We start from the raw sequence: 16,879 nt of genomic DNA on the forward strand, positions 1-16,879 counted from the left end.
AAATAGCAGGGCTGAGATTTGATCCCAGGCCTTCTCCTCCAGGGTCTGACCGTTGATTACTCTGCCATTAGGAGCAAGGAGGAGCCTCTCCAGCAATATTTATGCATTTGTTATAGAATGCTTGAACAACAGCAAGGGGAACTAAGAGGACAAACTCACCCCTAGCCTCACAAGTGGGAAATTGGTAGCGAGAAGAGGGAAAAGCGCTCCTGGCAGGGGACAGGGTGAGCCAAAGTGGAGGCAGGAGCCCAGGGACTGGGAGCCGCAGGACTGGAGAGAGGAGCCTTGTGGGTGGGCAGGGCACTCCCGAGGGTGACCGGCTGGTCCTGGAGTCACTGGCACTGAGCCACTCTGTCCAGGTGATGAGAGAAACCGGGCCTCCCACTCATCACTGGGACCTGCCAACAAGCCTGAGAAGGAACTGACCACAGCTTTGCACGTTCCCCAAGTGCTTCCTTCTCACCCCATAATTATGTGATTACTCACTGGTGGTTCTGGGCAGAAGGGCAGGGCCTCCTAGAAGATGGGCCCTAAGCATCCAGAAAAGTCCATGCAGGGGCTAGGGCTGCTTGGATCCTCAGAGAGCCATCCCTTCCTCCCTTCCCAGGAACTCAGACCTGCTGGAGCCAGACCAGTCCCTGCTGCTGGTGGTGGGAGAGGTCTGTCTCCCCAAGTCAGTTCAGGGTCCCCAGGTCTCCATACAGCCGAGGGGCCAAAATTGGGCCCCCCACCAGCAGCTGGAGAGCCCAGCAGGTAATTTTAGAAGTTCAGAGGTTTTGGGTTCCCAAAACGCCAGGCTCACTCTATTCTGAGACAAAAACACCTCTGTTTTTGACTCACCCATCTTAGAAGAGCTGTTCCCTTTATAGCCTGGGGCATAACCAGCGCCAATCAAGGGTCTGCACAAAGTCTGAGTGGCAGCCACCAGGTGCAGACTCCCTGGCAGCCTGCCTCCCATCCCCGACTCAAGCCTCACACCCAGACACCCCTGGGAGGGAGAGACAGACAAGAGAGCAGACGGCCACCTAGGGGCAGGAGGCAGTGCGGGAAAGCATGGAGACACTGATGGAGAGAGAACGGGAGAGTGACTGACGACCACCCACCCGGGCTAGGGGATGGTTGCCAGGGGTGGTCTGAGGTGGGTCTTGGCTGTGACAGGGCCAGATCCTTTTTATTAACTGACCTAACAGGAGGCAGGGTCTTCCCAGTGCGCAAGGAGTCAGCTCCACATTGGAGGGTGTGTGAACAAGGGGAGGGACTGGGCTACTCAGAATTTTGCAAGGGGTTCACGGGCTGGGCGGCTGGCTATGCTAGACCAGCGATCTCCAGGTGCCTTCTGAGCAACATCGCCATCAGGATCCCATGGGATATTCATTAGAAATTCAGACCCCTGGAACCCAACATAGACCCAACCAAATTAGACTCCAAGGACAGAGGGCCTGGAAGCTGAGCTTGTAACAAGCTCCCCCAAACCCAGTTCTTATGCCCCATGAAGCTTGAGAATCACTGGACCAGAGAGCCCCTGAGGCCCATCCCCCAGAGAATCTGGATTCTCCTCCTTGTGGAGAAGGGGGGCAATGAGAGGAGTGTCCTTGAGGCAGGACTGACGTGGGGCCCGGGGAGTCCTCAGCGACCCCTCAGGAACACCTGTGACGCAGACACTAGCTCACTGGTCCCTGGCAGCCTGGGCGTAACTGGTAGGTCCTGTCTTTCTACCTACTGCGCACGTGAGCAAACCAAGGCCAGAGAGGTTGCTACTTAGCCACCCAGAGAGCAGCAGAGCTGGGAGTGGAAACAAGTGGGCTGTTCTAGAACCCTGGTTCTTGGGCTCTGCTGCCCTCTCACCTTCTGTGCCTCAGGAGCCAGGGCAGGCGAGCAGATGGGACCTCCCTGCACTTCCTGCCACACCAGTGTCCCCTACACACTTCCTGCCCCTGCCTGCTTCCTCCCCAGCCCCCATCCCACTCCCTGCTGGCCCCTCTCCACCCACCTCCCCTCCTGCCCCCTGGAGGCTGCTCCTGCCTCACCTCTAGAAAAGGAACACCTATGTCCTATGTGGAACCTATGTCCTGCCAGCTCCAGCTGCCATCCTCCTCAGTGCAGCTTCTTACAGGAGTTACACTCTGGGTCTCCTCGCCTCCCACCTTTCCTCACCCTGCTCTGAGCTGGCATCTGTCTGCCTCTCCACTGCACAGCCTGGGTCCCCACAGCCCGCCTCTCACCAGCATTTGGCCCAAGACCACTCCCTCCCCAAGCCTTCCCCTCTCTGCCAGAGGACTGGGCTCCAGGAACTGCAGGGACTGGTCCAGCTCTGGCCACCAAAGTGTCACAAGGCCGTCCTTCACTGAGGGCCTTCGGGAAGGTGGGCAGGTGGGGGAAGGGGAGCAGAAGCTTTCCTGGGATGACAGGTCCTGGCTAAGCTATGGGGGCTGCAGGCCTCTGAGCCTGGGGAGGGGGGTGGGGAACAGCGGGTGGGCTGGATCACGTCCAGCCCGTCCCCCAGGGCAGCGCCAGTCAGCTCCGCAGCAGAATCAGATGGTTCAGACTATGGCTGACTGGCTCCCAGCCCCTCCTCTCCCCTGACCCCTGCCCCCAGCCCAGACACAGCTCTGCAAAGAGCCTGGCTCTGCCAGGTTAATCATTCTTGCAGACATAGACACTGGGGGACATGGGCGCAGTCCTCACATATCTGGGGGCTGTCATGCGGAGCAGGGGGCAGGAGCGTGGGGGACAGGCAGAGGGAGCTGGGGCAGGTTTCAGAGCACAGGCTGGGGGGGGGGTAGTTCATCTCCCTGTGCCTACAAGTGGGCGACACCACTCAAGACAACGTCTGCCAGCACGATCCCATATACCGAGGGCTTTCCCTCAGGCTAGCTCGCTCACCCCGCCAGGCCGGTTGTGATTACCCCTTTTTATAGGCAAGGAAACTGAGGCCCAAGGCCATTCAGCAGGTCTGTGGCTGAGTCTGGGCTGCAGCAAGTCTCCCGTCTGAAGGGAGGAAAAGGGAAGATCCACCAGCCCTGCAGCTGATATACCCATCCAGGAGTCAAAGACAGGGCAGCCCTGTCTACACTCGCTGAGCCTGGGCCGTGGGGACAGGGAAGAACATCTAGACAGAGAGTGAGCCTCCGGTCCACAGTAGTATTCAAGCAGGTCTTGTTGACTAGTTAAATGACTACCCTTCCTCACAGCCCTTTCAAACCGAGATTTCAGGATGCCAGGCTTTCTTTGGGAGATGGACGATGAGAGAGCAGAAACCTCTGACCTGCTATCAGAACCCAAGCCAGCATTCTCGGTGCTGGACAACAGGCAAAAGCTCCACACAGTTCTTCTCATTTCACCCACACAAAAATCCATGAGGTGTTTTCATATCCATTTTCCACACACAGAAACTGAGGCTTGGAGACACAAAGTGACTCGCCTAGGCCACACACAGTAAGTGGCAGAAGCAGAGCAGAAACCCAGGCCTGTTTCCTGAATCCAGGTTCATGCCCCTTCACTAGACAGCTCTCAGCCGACTGCCAAGCTGCTCTGGTTCCCTCACGCCCAGCATTAGACCATGCCAGGCTGCCAGGAGGCAGGAGGAGGGCTCTTGGGGTCCCCCTCGGTCTGGGACCCTGCGTAATCCACAAGGGCATAGCCCTTCAGTGTTCAAAAACTTCCCCTGCATGTCTCCTAGAAGGAGGCAGGGAGGCTGGGCAGAGAGTATGTGGCTCAAGAAGGGTGGTGCTAGACTCTGAACCCAGCAGTCGTGTGATCAGGACAGCAGCCGGCCTCGCTATAGCCTGAGCCGGCCCCTTGCCTTGCAGCCCCTGATATGGGAGCTGGGGTGTCCTGGACCCACCTGGGCTCACTGGCCTTGAAGTCTGGCATCCCTGTCCGCACACCGAAAGCGGAGGCTGCTTACTGAGAAGGAGTATGGTCAAGAAAGAGGGAGGGAGGGAACCCTAGAGACAAAAAGCCTGGGCCCCAGTCCTGGCTCAGTGCCTTTGCATGCTGTGTGAGCTTGGTCCAGGCACCTGCCCTCTCTGAGACTCCATTTGCTCATCTACAAAATGGGAGTGATGGTCAGAGATATATGTTTGAGAGTGTCAGGGAGGCCCCTGGTCCAAGGCAATTGTTCATTGACCTTGGTTCCTTAACCCATGGTCTCTGAAGCTCTCCCAACCTCCAGTGGCCACTCAACAGCAGAAGTCCAGCGGTGAGTCCACAGTGTTCAAGAGGCCCCAGGACCAGCCCTCCACTCCAACTGCCACACCTACCAGCAGGATGTCAGCGACCACTGCCCAGTTGCAGGATAGAAGCAGCTCCCCAAGGGCCAGGAACACCTGTGGACACAGGGCGGCCAGCGTGAGGCTTTCTGGACCTCGCGCCTACCCCTCCCCATGTTGTTTCTTCCTACCCGTGGAAAGGGGGATTCAGGCTGCACAGAGGAAGGCACTGTTGAGACTTACTGGGGTGGATGAGGTCTGGAACTATTTTCCCAGTTCCAGCAGCCGCCAGGATGGGTAGACATTCTCATGGGCAGACAGGCAGCCATGACCCAGACGGGAGTTTAGAGGAGAAAGGTCCAGGGGCTGCTTCAGGCTGCCCACCCCTCCCCTTGTTCCCTGAAGGCCTGTGTACACCAAGGAGGTGCCTACTGAATGCCAGCCAGACCACTTGGCCCAGGCATCCCATCGACAGCCCCGCCCAGGCCATCCCTCTCCCAGACCCCTAGGGCGGCGCAGGGAGGTAAGCAAGCCTGGCACAGTGAAACTGCTGGGTCAGAGCCAGGGCTTGCCAGAGGTCGATAGCTGGCCCAGGGCAAAGCCAGCCTGGAATACTGGGGGCTTCCGGCCCCATCCAGCACCCACCCCCACCCTGCGCACCGGTGGGGCTGGGATAACCTTGTGTGCCAGACCCCTGCCCCGATATCTGCCAGCAACAGGAGGCCCCTGTGGGCCTGTTCCTCCCAGCTCCCGGAACCCCCCAGCTACTAACAAAGGATTAGGACAATCCTCATTCCACTCACTCAAGAAGAGTTTAATGAAGCAGCAAGGAGGGAAAAAAGGCTCATTTCTCAGAGCTTCTAAGAGCTTATTGCGGGAGTGGAATTAGTCATTCTTGGAGTCACGGGACTGTGCCCAGGGCAGCCCAGGCTCCAGCACCCAAAGGCTTGCAAACACCCAGGACAGAGGAACCAAAGGAACTGAATACTTGCCAGGCACATCCACCCTTGTCACCCATCTAATGCTCAGCCACCTCATGAGACATATCATTGCACCCATTTCACAGATGAGAAGACTCAGGCCCCAGGTCACACATCAAGCCACTCTCCGGTGAGCCCCTCACCCCCGTGGCTGACCCTGTACGAGGTGGGGGACAGGAGGCTGTCCGAGAGGCCCCAGCAGCCACAGTGCTGGGGAAGGCTGGCACAAAGGAAGTCAGAGGAAAGCCTAGAATGGGTAGGGCTTCCCAGTGGAGGTGGCGCTGAGCACAGCCCTGAAGGATGCGCAGGATCAGGATGGGCTGAGAAGAGCCCCCAAGCCACGCCAGACAGAGAACCCCCATGAGCAGAGGTGAGGAGGCTGGGCAGGCAGGAAGGTGGCCCAGCGCTGCAGAGAAAGGGCTGGATGCACCAAGGAGGGGGAGTAGCCGTGTGTCCTCCCAGTCTCACCAGCCCTTGGGCCTCCGCAAACTGGGGAACCCTGAGGGCAGGGCGGGTCTCCCTCTGGGCCTGGGGCCGGGGCCAGGCACCCACAGAGGTCGGAATCAGGAAGCGGCTGGCGGGCGAGTCTTAGGCGGGGCCCAGGCAGTCTGCAGACCCGCATTCCAGCTTGACAGGGTCTGCCAACCCGGCCTCCTGGAGCCACATGAAACCCCTGGCAGCTGACACCCAACCTCCCCTCAGACTCCCACCTCCACCGGGGCTGCCAGGCCGCTGCCCTCCTCACGACTGCCGCTCGCGGGCATCCCGCCCTCCATGCCCCGGGCACCAGCCCCTCCAAGCTGTGCTCTCTGCTGGAGCTGAGGCCACCGCCTCATCTCTCCCCCGCTCCCCCATGCCCACAGGACATACTGAAATACACCTTTTCCTTCCTCCAGCTGGAGTAGGGTGGATCCTGACCCCAAAATAGAGCCGGCAGGAGGGAGGCTGCAGCCACAATGGGGCCTTTCAGGTGAACAAGTCGCCCCAGGAGGCCAGGTTTCCTCAGACACACCTGGAAACCCACCCCATGCCACCAAATCCTCGTCTCCACAGGATGGCTTTGAGGGGTGAAGGGCCCAGCTGCGGAGAGGCCGCCGCCTAATCCTGTAATTACAGAGTCTCTTGAGGCGGCTGCCTGGGCTCAGGGAGGGACACTCCATCAGAGAGGTGCGCCCTCCTGGGGGTGGACGGCCCGGCCCCACCCTGCCACGTGGGGCCACCCTGGGAGGTCACCACCCCTCTGGGCCTTGGTTTCCCCAGCCCTACAACGATGGGGTGGCCCAGATGCCACACCAGGTGCCTCCAGGGCCAACTGCCTGGGCTGTTAAAGCTGGGAGTTTGTGTTCCCCCCCGGGCTGCGTGTGAATCGGGTCTTAGAGTCCGAGGGCTTCCACGACCACTTCAGACTTGGGTTCCGTGATCATAAAACAAAACAAACAAGAAGAGCCATGGTTTGAGGTCAAGTCACGGTGAAGAATGAAGCCAGCTGTTCAAAGCTCCTCTGGCATAGGCCCCTCAGCCCCACCCCGGACACCCTCTCCTGCATGGCCACAGGCCCTTTGCACTGTCCAGGTCCCCAAACCAGCTCTCTCCTGCTGTCCCCGCCCATCCCCCTACCCCGCATTACTGTCCTCACCCAGGGCAGTTGAGGCAGCTGAGACAGGCCCAAGGCATGGACTGGCCCTCAGCAAGCTGCCCAAATTGCTTTTCCCCAGGGATGTCCTCTGCCGCTCAGACCAGACACAGAGGGAGGACACATGCCTTGCTTGCCCTCCAGTCACTGATTCCTGTCCATTCTGCATCCTGAATGTCCCTCAGATCTGCTCCCTCCTCCCACCCACTGTGGGAGGCCTGGTCCAGGCCACCCCGGGTCCCTCCTCCCCACCACTTTCCCAGGCCCCATCATCGCTCCTGACAGCAGCCCCAGAGGGGACTTCCAAAAGGGAAATCTGACTCTGCCCTTGTCCCCTTAGCGCCTGTGCAAGCTCCCCTGCACCCTGGCTCAGTCCCCCTGGGTGACAGGGCCTGGGAATGCCGCCTGGAGCCTGAGAAACGTGGAGCCCCTCAGCCCCGGGCCTTTTCCATTTCAGACTCAAGAGGATTTCCCTCGATCTGGGACCACGACAATGAATACTTCTGGCCTGAGTCACCCCTGGCCGGAGCAGCGTGCATAGACACACAAGCTCACACACAAGAGCTCCAACACACATGCACTCATACCTAGACACACAACCTGGGAGACACACACAAAACTCACGCACCACAAGGACACGCATATGCAGGGCAAAGGGATGATATTCTAAGTATTAAAACATGTGTGGCAAGAGTACCAACCAACCAGACGGTGGCTGCCAACACTGGTGCAGGCTTGCTGGGGTGAACTTGCTGGAAAATGGCCTAGTGTGTATGCTTGCAGGCTTGTGGTCTCATAACACGGACAGCAAGTTGTCCACACACAGTCACACGGGCACACACACGTATGAAGGTGCACAAGCTTGCTCCTCCTTTTGTACTCATGCACGTATATGCACACGGATGTGAACACACTCATACCTTCACACACACACACCCCTCCTCATGCACACCTGCACACACAGGTAGGCATGGGGAAGGAGCAGGAGAGAAGCTGGGGCATCCGCCCCAGAGAAGGCTCAGCCCCTGCCGGGTAGAGAGGACAATGTCTTTACCTTGGCCCATCTCAGTCTTCCAGCTGGGCAGTAACTGAGCTCTGAACTACAAAGAATGGATTCTAGGCGCCCCCAGGAAAGGAGAAGGCAAACATCCCCCAAGGGCCAGCTAAGGTCCATCCTCCCCTTGCACGGGTCACCTCCTCGCTCAGTGTGTTTGAGCCAGACGGGACACAGGCCCCTAGCACAGACTGGCTGCCAGCAAGCTGCCGGGCTGGCTGGCACACTTTGCCCCTGGGCCTGCCAACCTGTAATTGCAGGCCTGGCTTCAGGGCATAAGGGCACCGCCCAGCTACCCGGGGGCCAGCAACAGCCCAGCAGCCTGGTAGGCAGGCGGGTGGGGAATGAGCTCCAGTCCTCCTGGAGAATTCAGTTGAGACTGCAGGCTCTCCATGAGGGCTCTGCTGCCCATCCAGGAAGAGACCTGTTAGATCCTGGCAGGAAGGTAGGGCCCTCCAAGGAAGGACAAGGGGGGCCTCTCTCAGCCCCGCTGAGGCAGCCCCTGGCAAGGCCCACTTCCTGTAGCCCAACATGCAAGAGAAAAAGGGCTTATCCAAGAAGCCCCCCAGGGCCAAGTGGTAGAAGAGATCCCCAGAGCTGGGGCACCTGCACAGCCCAGCTGTCTGGGCTACCCGGGGTGAGGGCAGATCCTACAGCCAACCCTAGAATCCTTAGCTGACCCTGACTACAGCTATGATGGACACACATCCTGGCTGCTCCCCGCCAACCACTGCATTAGGCTCCCTTGTGGGCACCAGGCTGGGCAGACACAGGGCCTGCACCTTTGGTCCTTGCTCAGGAGTCTTCAAGCTAAGAAGGTAACATTCTGTCCCCGATGTAAAGACCTTGGTGACAGCCAAGCTGGCTCTGCTCTGTGTGGTGGTGGCCACATCTCTCCTTGTGCAAGCAGGGAACTCAGAGTTATGATCTAGCTTGGGCTGGAAGGAGCCTTAAAGATCATGTAAGGCAACTCCTGTATAAAGATGGAGAATTGCAACTGCATACTTCCCTTCCCCCTCAAAGTGAAAAACAGGAAGTCAAGGGGGAGGGTTTAGCACGCATGAGGTCCTGCGTTCAAGCCCGGGTACCGCCATTAAAACAAACAAACAAAGAAACATAATTACCACCACCACCCCCAAAAAAATAGGAAGTCAGGGGAGAAAATATTTTTCACCAAGGAAAAGAACAAAGCCTAATGAGATAAGTATAAAATATTGGCAGCCAAGAAAACAAACAAACATATGATTCTGGAGTATAGCCCTTCTCAGCTCCCCACTCCCCAAAGCTGTTCTCCAAAACCCCCACATCTGGAGGGAAATAAACTGAGTAGGGGTCTTTTATACCCACTCTTAACTAAGAACCTGTGGGAAAAGCTACTGGGGAGAAATGGGTAAAACTGGAGAAAGTGAATAATGACTCCAGTTACTGACTCCACCTGAAAACGGCCCTCATTTCAGAAGGGAATCCCGGTAATTAAGTAGAAGGAACCCTGTGGTAGAGCATTTACCTAAATCCAAGGAGAGCAGAGCCCAGGTGTTCTGACAAAGGCTCCTCCTGCTTCACCTGAGCCCTGTAATTTCCTCAGGCAACAAAACCTAAGACTCAACTCTCAAACTGCAGCCCCTTTGGAGAAGAGAATGGTCACAGAGAAGGCTGGAAGAGAGTCAGAAACAAGAGTCCCCCATGCTATATCAAAGCAAATCTGGTATCGGAGCAAAGATGTCCAAAACCAGACAAGGGAAAAGCACTTAGCATGTGAACTGTGCAAACGTACAGAAAAAAGAAAGACAGAGGGAGGAAGGGATTGGGGGGGGAGGAAAAAGAAAGAAGGAAGGAAGGAGAAAGAGGAAAAAGAAAGAGAGAGGAAGGGAAGGAGGAATGGGGGTGGAGGAGAAGAGCAAAGAGAAAGAAAGAAAGAGGAAGGGACAGAGATGGAAAAGGAGGGAGGGAGGGTGAGAGGGAAAAGGAAGTGAAGAAGGAAGGAAGAGAGAGAGAAATGGGAGAAGAGGAAAGGGGGAAAAGTGGAAAAGGAAGAAGAGAGAAAGGAAGGAAGGAAGAAAAAAGAATACAACCTAAAAGAAATAAGAGAAGGAACAGGAAGAAATTCCTTATAATTGTTTCAAACCATATTGAACATTAATTCAATAAGGAAAGAGCTCAAAGATGAAATGAACCCCCAAGAGGATGAACTATAAAAGATATCACAGGCCTATGGAAATAAACAGAGGAACAAACATTATTACAGAACTAACAAAAATGTTTAGAAACAGAATAGACATCAAACGAAGTAGAGTCATGGATACAGAGAAAAGACTTGAGATAATCTCACAGACTGATTGATTTTTGAAAACATTTAGAGAGGAGTAAATGATATGGAAGACAGACAAAGAGGATCAGGCCTGGGACTATGGTGTGGCAGGGAAGCACCTAAGGTACCAAACTTAAGGAGGCACTCAGTCTCCGAGTTGCGGAAGTGCAGAGTCAGCCCCTGAGAGTGAGTGCTTCCTTAAATCGTGTGACCTCTATGCCTTGCTGGCCTCATCCTAGTCCCAGCCCAGAAGATGATCCAATACAGCTAAAACATCCAACAAAAACAAACAGAAGAAATATTCAAAGAGATGAGACAGGGAGGGAGGATACTCAGGACTGCTTCAGCAGATAAGAACACTGTTCTGAAGAAATTTTTATGTGATGTAGAATAGTTAGCATCAAAACATAGCCAAGTTGTTGTGAGCAGCTACTAACATGGCTCCAGAAAACCACACCTCTTCTTTTCTCACCCTTGTGTGGTCTGGACCTAAGGGTGTGCTTTTAATGAGCAGAACACAGCAAAAGTAATGGGATACCACTTCTGTGATTAGGTTACAAGAGATTGTGACTCCCCTCAATAGACTCATCTATTGCCTTCTCAGCCTGCACACTTTCATGAAGGGAGCTGCCATATGAAAGAGGCCAACACAGCAAAGGAACTGAGGGCAGGCTCCAGCCAACAGCCAGTGAGGAGTTGAGCCCCCAATCCAACAATGTACAAGGGTCTAAATGCTGCCAACAACCACTGAGTGAGCTTGGCAGTGGATCCCTCCCTAGTTGAGCATTCAGATGAGACCACAGACCCTGGACTAACACCTTGACTGCAGCCTGCAAGAGACCATGAAGCAGAGCACCTAATGAAACTATGCCTGGATTCCTGACCCACAGATACCTGGGAGATAATAAACATGTGCTGTCTTAAACAGCTACACTTTGGGATGATTTGTTACGCAGCAAGAGATAACTAATACACCAGCTAAGCTACTGAATTTCAAGAATAAATCATGAAATCTCCAGGTATCCAGATGGAAAAAATGAATCAAATGAAAGATTTTTAAAACTTTATTCCCCAGTTTATCGGCAATATTTGATATCAAAAGACAATGGAACAAATGTCTGCAAAGTCATGAGAGAAAGAAAATGGGAGCCAAGAATATCATACCCAGTTGATGTTGCTCAGCTAAAGAGGAAAAGAGGAGAAGACAATCTCAAATATGAATGAATCAAAGGAATACAACCTCTCTAGGTTTTTTTTTTTTGAGGAGGGAGCACAGAATGGGGACAGAATAGATTAAAAACTATTTAACCACAAAAAACTGGATAGACAGTTATGAGCTGAACCATACTAATGAACTCAGGAATGGAGAATCTATGTAACAGACTGACAATGAGTACTGAAACTATTTAAATCTGAGACTACTAGCAAACAACTGTTAGGACAATGTTTACAGAATAGAGTGTGAATGTTATAAATCTAGAAAAAGTAAAATAAATAATGTAACTAACAAAAGTCAAGAGACTGGGAGAGAAGAAGGTGGGAGATGTAAAAAGGCTGGTCAGAAAGGAGGCAAGAATATACAATGCAGAAAAGACAGTCTTTTCTGCAAGTAGGGCTGGGAAAGCTGGACAGCTGCATGTAAATCAATGGAGTTAGAACACTCGCTCACACGACACACAAAAATAAACTCAAAATGGCTTAAAGAAACTTAAATATAAGACATGACACCATAAAATTCCTAGAAGAGAACATAGGCAAAACATTCTCTGACATAAATCATAGCAATGTTTTCTTAGATTAGTCTCCCATGGCAAAAGAAATTAAAGCAAAAATAAACAAGTGGGACCTAATCAAACTTACAAGCCTTTGTTTTGTTTCATGAGGGGGAGGTAACTAGGTTTATTTATGTTTATATTTGGAGGAGGTACTGGGGATTGAACCCAGGACCTAAAGCTAAGCATGCACTCTACCACTTGAGCTATACCCTCCCCCTCCAAACTTACAAGCTTTTGGACAGCAAAGGAAACTATAAACAAGATGAAAAGACAACCTAGGGACTTGGAGAAAATACTTGCAAACCTTGCGACAGACAAGGGCTTAATTTCCAAAACATGCAAACAGCTCATATATCTCGATATCAAAAAACCAAACAACCCAATCAAAAAATGGGCAGAAGACCTAAATAGATATTTCTCCAAAGAAGACATCCAGATGGCCAATAGGCACATGAAAAGATGCTCAACATCGCTAATTACTAGAGAAATGCAAATCAAAACTACAATGAGTATCACCTCACACTGGTCAGAATGGCCATCATTAAAGTCTACAAATAATAAATGCTGGAGAGGGTGTGAAGAAAAGGGAACCTTCCTACACTGTTGGGTGGAAATGTAAATTGGTGCAGCCACTATGGAAAACAGTACAGAGATCCCCTAAAAAACTAAAAATAGAGTTACCATATGATCTAACAATCCTACTCTTGGGCGTATATCCAGAAAAAACTAATTCAAAAAGATACACGCACCTCAGTGTTCATAGCCGCATTATTTACAGTAGCCAAGACATGGAAGCAACCTAAATGTCCATCAACAGATGAATTGATAAAGAAGATGTGGTATATATATATATATTTCAGCCATAAAAAAAGAATGAAATAATGTCATTTGCAGCAACATGGATCGACCTAGAGATTATCATATTAAGTGAAGTTAAGCCAGAAAGAGAAAGACAAATATCATATTGATATCACTTACATGTGGAATCTAAAATATGATACAAATGATACAAATATTTACAAAACAGAAACAGACACACAGACATAGAAAACAAACTAATGCTTTATAGGAAAGCAGGGGGAGGGATAAATTAGGAGTTGGGATTAGCAGATACAAACTACTACATATAAAAGAGATAAACAACAAGGACCTACTGTACAGCACAGGGAACTATATTCAGTATCTTGTAATAAACTATAATGGAAAAGAATATATATATGTCTAGCTAATCACTTTGCTGTACATCAATAACTAATGCAACATTATAAATCAACTATACTTCAATTTTTTAAATATATTTTTTAAAATAAGAAAAGAAGGCTGGTTAGGATTCATCAATAAGTCCAAAATTTTAAAATTAATTTCAAGTTAAACAATTCCTCTAATTTCATTTCAATTTCTTCAGGTAAATTCACATAAATGAATTAAACGTTACATGAGTCCATTTATATGAAATATCCAGATTAGGCAAGCGTTCAGGACAGAAAGTAGATTAGCAGTTACCTAGAGCTGGGATAAGGGAAAGGTTGGGGGAAAATGGTGAATGACGATAATGAAAATGAAGCTTCTTTTTGAGGTGATGAAAATGTTCTAAAATTGATGTGGTGACGATTATAAAACTCTGTGGATATACTAAAAACCCACTAAATTGTGCACTTTAAATGGGTGAATTACACCTTAATAAATTTGTTTTTAAAATTACCATAGAACCTCAGCTTAATAAAAAATATTTCAAAAAAACACACAAATCTGTGTGTAAAGACAGAAAGACACATACAGAATGATGATCCATAACAAAAGTGGAAGTAAACAGGCCAAGATGTTAAGAGTAGCTAATTCTAGGGGAGGAAAAAATGGGAATTGTTATTGTCTTTGCTTTTGTGCTTTTCTGGTTTTGCTTTTGTTTTTCAGTTTCCCCCAAATAAAGATAGAAAGGTTATTGGACAGAGTGCAGTGGAGTGACTCATTGGCCCCAACGCCTGCTTTCACAGTGGTAGCGCGATGCATCCACATCCCTGACATGTCAAGTGCCCCAGAGCATGATCCTTGGTCCTTTTCCCTTTTCCATCCAAGCTCAGTTCCTCGGTGATCTCATTCGGACTCATGGCTGTAAATAACCAGCCTAGAGCTCTCTCCCAAACTCCAGAATCATACATATCCAACTGCCTCTGAACATCTGCAGTCAAATGTCTTCAGAGGCATCTCAAATTTAACATGTCTAAAATTGAACTTCTAACCCCACCCCTTCCAAAAAAACCAACTCCACACTCCTCTCAGCCTTCTTCATCTCAGTAAATGGCCACTCCATGTTTCCAGTCACTCAGGCCAAAAACCCTGGAGTTACCCTAGACGAATCACTTTCTCTCACACTCCACGCCCACCCTGTCAGGAAATCCTGTTGCTGCCACTTCCAAACATACCCCGAATCTGACCACTTCTTCACACTTCCTCTAGAACTAGCCCACGTCAAGCCACAAGCATCTCTTGCCTGTATTATTGGAAAACCTCCTAGTGGGCCTCCCTGTCTCTGTCTTTGTCCTTTTTCACTCTGTTACAAACACAGCAGCTGGAGAGACCTTGGTAAACCACGTGGTGGTTAGTTACAAAACAGCCTCCAAGGAATCATGCTTCTTGGTATTCACACCCTTGTCTAGTCCCCTTCCCCGGTGAGACTGGGCTGGCTTTGCACTTGGCTTCAGCCAATAAATAAGGCAGAAGTGACGCTATGTTGTTCTTGGCCTACGCCTTAAGAGACACGGCAGCTTCCATTTTTGCTTTCTTGGAATGCAGGTCTGAGACCACCCTATAGGTAACTGGGTTAGCCCGGGAGAGGATGAGAAGCCACATGGAGGAGCACGGAAGAACCGACAGCCAGACATGAGTGAGGCCAGCTTGGCTGTTCCAATCCACCCAGTCTTCCAGGGGAAGGCTGCCATAGGAGTGAGCACAGGTGAATCAGCTGAGAAGCCATTCAGCCAACTCAAAGAATCGTAAGGACTAATAGGGTGGGGGTACATAGCTCAGTGGTAGGGCATGTGCGTGGCACGCGTGAGGTCCTAGGTTCAATCCCCAGTACCTCCATTAAAAGAAATAATAAATCATTGTTTTAAGCACCAAGTTTTAAGTCGATTTGTTACTCAGCAAAAGATGACTGATACAAAGCCTCACACAGATCATCTCACTTCTGTGCTAGAAATCCTCTAATGGTTTCCCATTTCACTTAAATTGGAAGCCAAAGTCATCCTATGTCCAGGGCTCCACACCATCACGGCCCCCACCACCCTGCCATTCCGTCTGAGCTCATCAACTCTGCTCAACCCTGGCTCACCCCATTCCAACCCATGTCCTTGACTGTACCAGCCATGCTTTCCCCAAAAGGGCCTTTGCACTTGCCATCCCCTCTGCATGGAGGGCTCTCCCCCGCTCCACCCCCATACCCACATGCCTTCTTCTCTCACTGGCTTCAGGTTGCTGCTGAAGGATCACCGACTCAGTGAGGCCTCCCTGACCACCTTGCACAACCCAATCCCTCTTCTTGTCCACTTTCCCTGCTCTGTTCTTTTCCACAGAACTCATCCCCGTCTAACCTACCATTTATCTGATGTTTATTTTATTACACATATAATTTTGCCTGTTCTGTTCAATGCTGCCTCCCCAGAGCCTAGAGCAGCACCTGGCACACCGGAGGTGCGCTGGGGAATATTTGAGAAGTGAGCAAACATTTCTGCTCATCCTGGCTGGGACCCGCCTCACAGCCACCTAACCAGGGCTTCGGCTCAGCCCGTGAGGCGAAGCAAGGTTTGGGGGTGAAGATTCCACTCTCAGGTTTCTCACCTGTAATGCGGAAAGAGCAGCAGGGAATTAGAGACCCCTCAGGTTGGGGCGGGGTGGTGGTGATGGGGTTTCCTGGCCGCTTGCCCTGACACTCTTCTCTGTAATGTTGGATATCAGCAGGACCCAGGGCACTACGGAGGCTGTCTTTTCCCAAAACAGCCACTGCAATATTCCCACATGCTCTTGCAGATCACTGCTAGTCTCCACCAACAGATTGAATCCATCCTCTCTCCCCTCAGATCTGAGCAAGAAGTCGTAACTCAAGTCAAGAACAGGATGCAGTGAAACTGATGCTGTGTAACTTTCAAAGTAGGTCATAAATGCAACACAGCTTCACCTGGCTCTCTCACGACTCCAGTCCTTGGGAGCTGGCCACCACGTTGTAAGGAAGCCCAGGCCACATGGGGAAGTCACAGCGCAGCTGGTCTAGTCAGTAGCTCCAGCTAAGGTTTCAGCCAACAGCCAGCATCAACCATCAGATGGCCCTCAGCCTCTGATGATCCAGACCCCCACCCCTATTCTGCCTTTAACCCTAAATGGAAAAGAGATACGTTATCCCTACCCTCCAATCTTGCCCAAATTGCAAATTCTTGAGCAAAATATGTGTTTTTGTTGTTTTAAACCACTAAGTTTCATTACATATCCATAGTAACTAGCACAGGTCCCAAATTAGCAACTCAATGAAGCCAAGATGAAAGGACTAGCACTCCCATTTCATAGCTGAGGAAACTGAGGCTCAGCAAAATTAAGACCTTGCCCTAGCTCACACAGCTAGTAAGTGAAGAAACAGGAATGATGTCCAGGTCTTTCAGACACCTCAATGCATGCTCACTCCCATCTCCCTCCCTTCCAGCTCCTGCCCCTCCCTCGGACCCCAAAGCACACCCAGGGTGGGACTGCCAATGGTCAGCCATATCCTCCAGCTACCAGGCCAGCAATGATGGAGCGCCTGCCCTGGACTCAGTCCCTCCTCTGAGCACAAACCCCTTCTCCTCTGAAGGGCAGCAGCTCTGGGAAAAAGGCCAAGGAAGAGGGTATGAGCCAAGACCTGCTGTGTGTGTCTGGATCCCAATTAACAATCAAG

At 51.4% G+C, this 16,879-nt stretch overlaps 1 protein-coding gene across 2 annotated transcripts in view; it reads right to left on the reverse strand.

Moving 5' to 3' along the window:
• Positions 1–16,879, reverse strand: part of SPNS3 (SPNS lysolipid transporter 3, sphingosine-1-phosphate (putative)) — a 43,502-nt gene that overhangs the window by 3,226 nt on the left and 23,397 nt on the right. The window contains exon 9 of one of the 2 annotated variants that reach the window (XM_010969952.3): positions 4,263–4,328. The exons of the other annotated variant lie outside the window; for it this stretch is intronic. Coding sequence (XP_010968254.2) covers positions 4,263–4,328 — 66 coding nt within the window. The remainder of the gene's footprint in view (positions 1–4,262; positions 4,329–16,879) is intronic. 2 annotated transcript variants of the gene reach the window in all.

Source organism: Camelus bactrianus, chromosome 16 (assembly GCF_048773025.1).
Source record: "Camelus bactrianus isolate YW-2024 breed Bactrian camel chromosome 16, ASM4877302v1, whole genome shotgun sequence".
Taxonomy (NCBI): Eukaryota; Metazoa; Chordata; class Mammalia; order Artiodactyla; family Camelidae; genus Camelus; species Camelus bactrianus.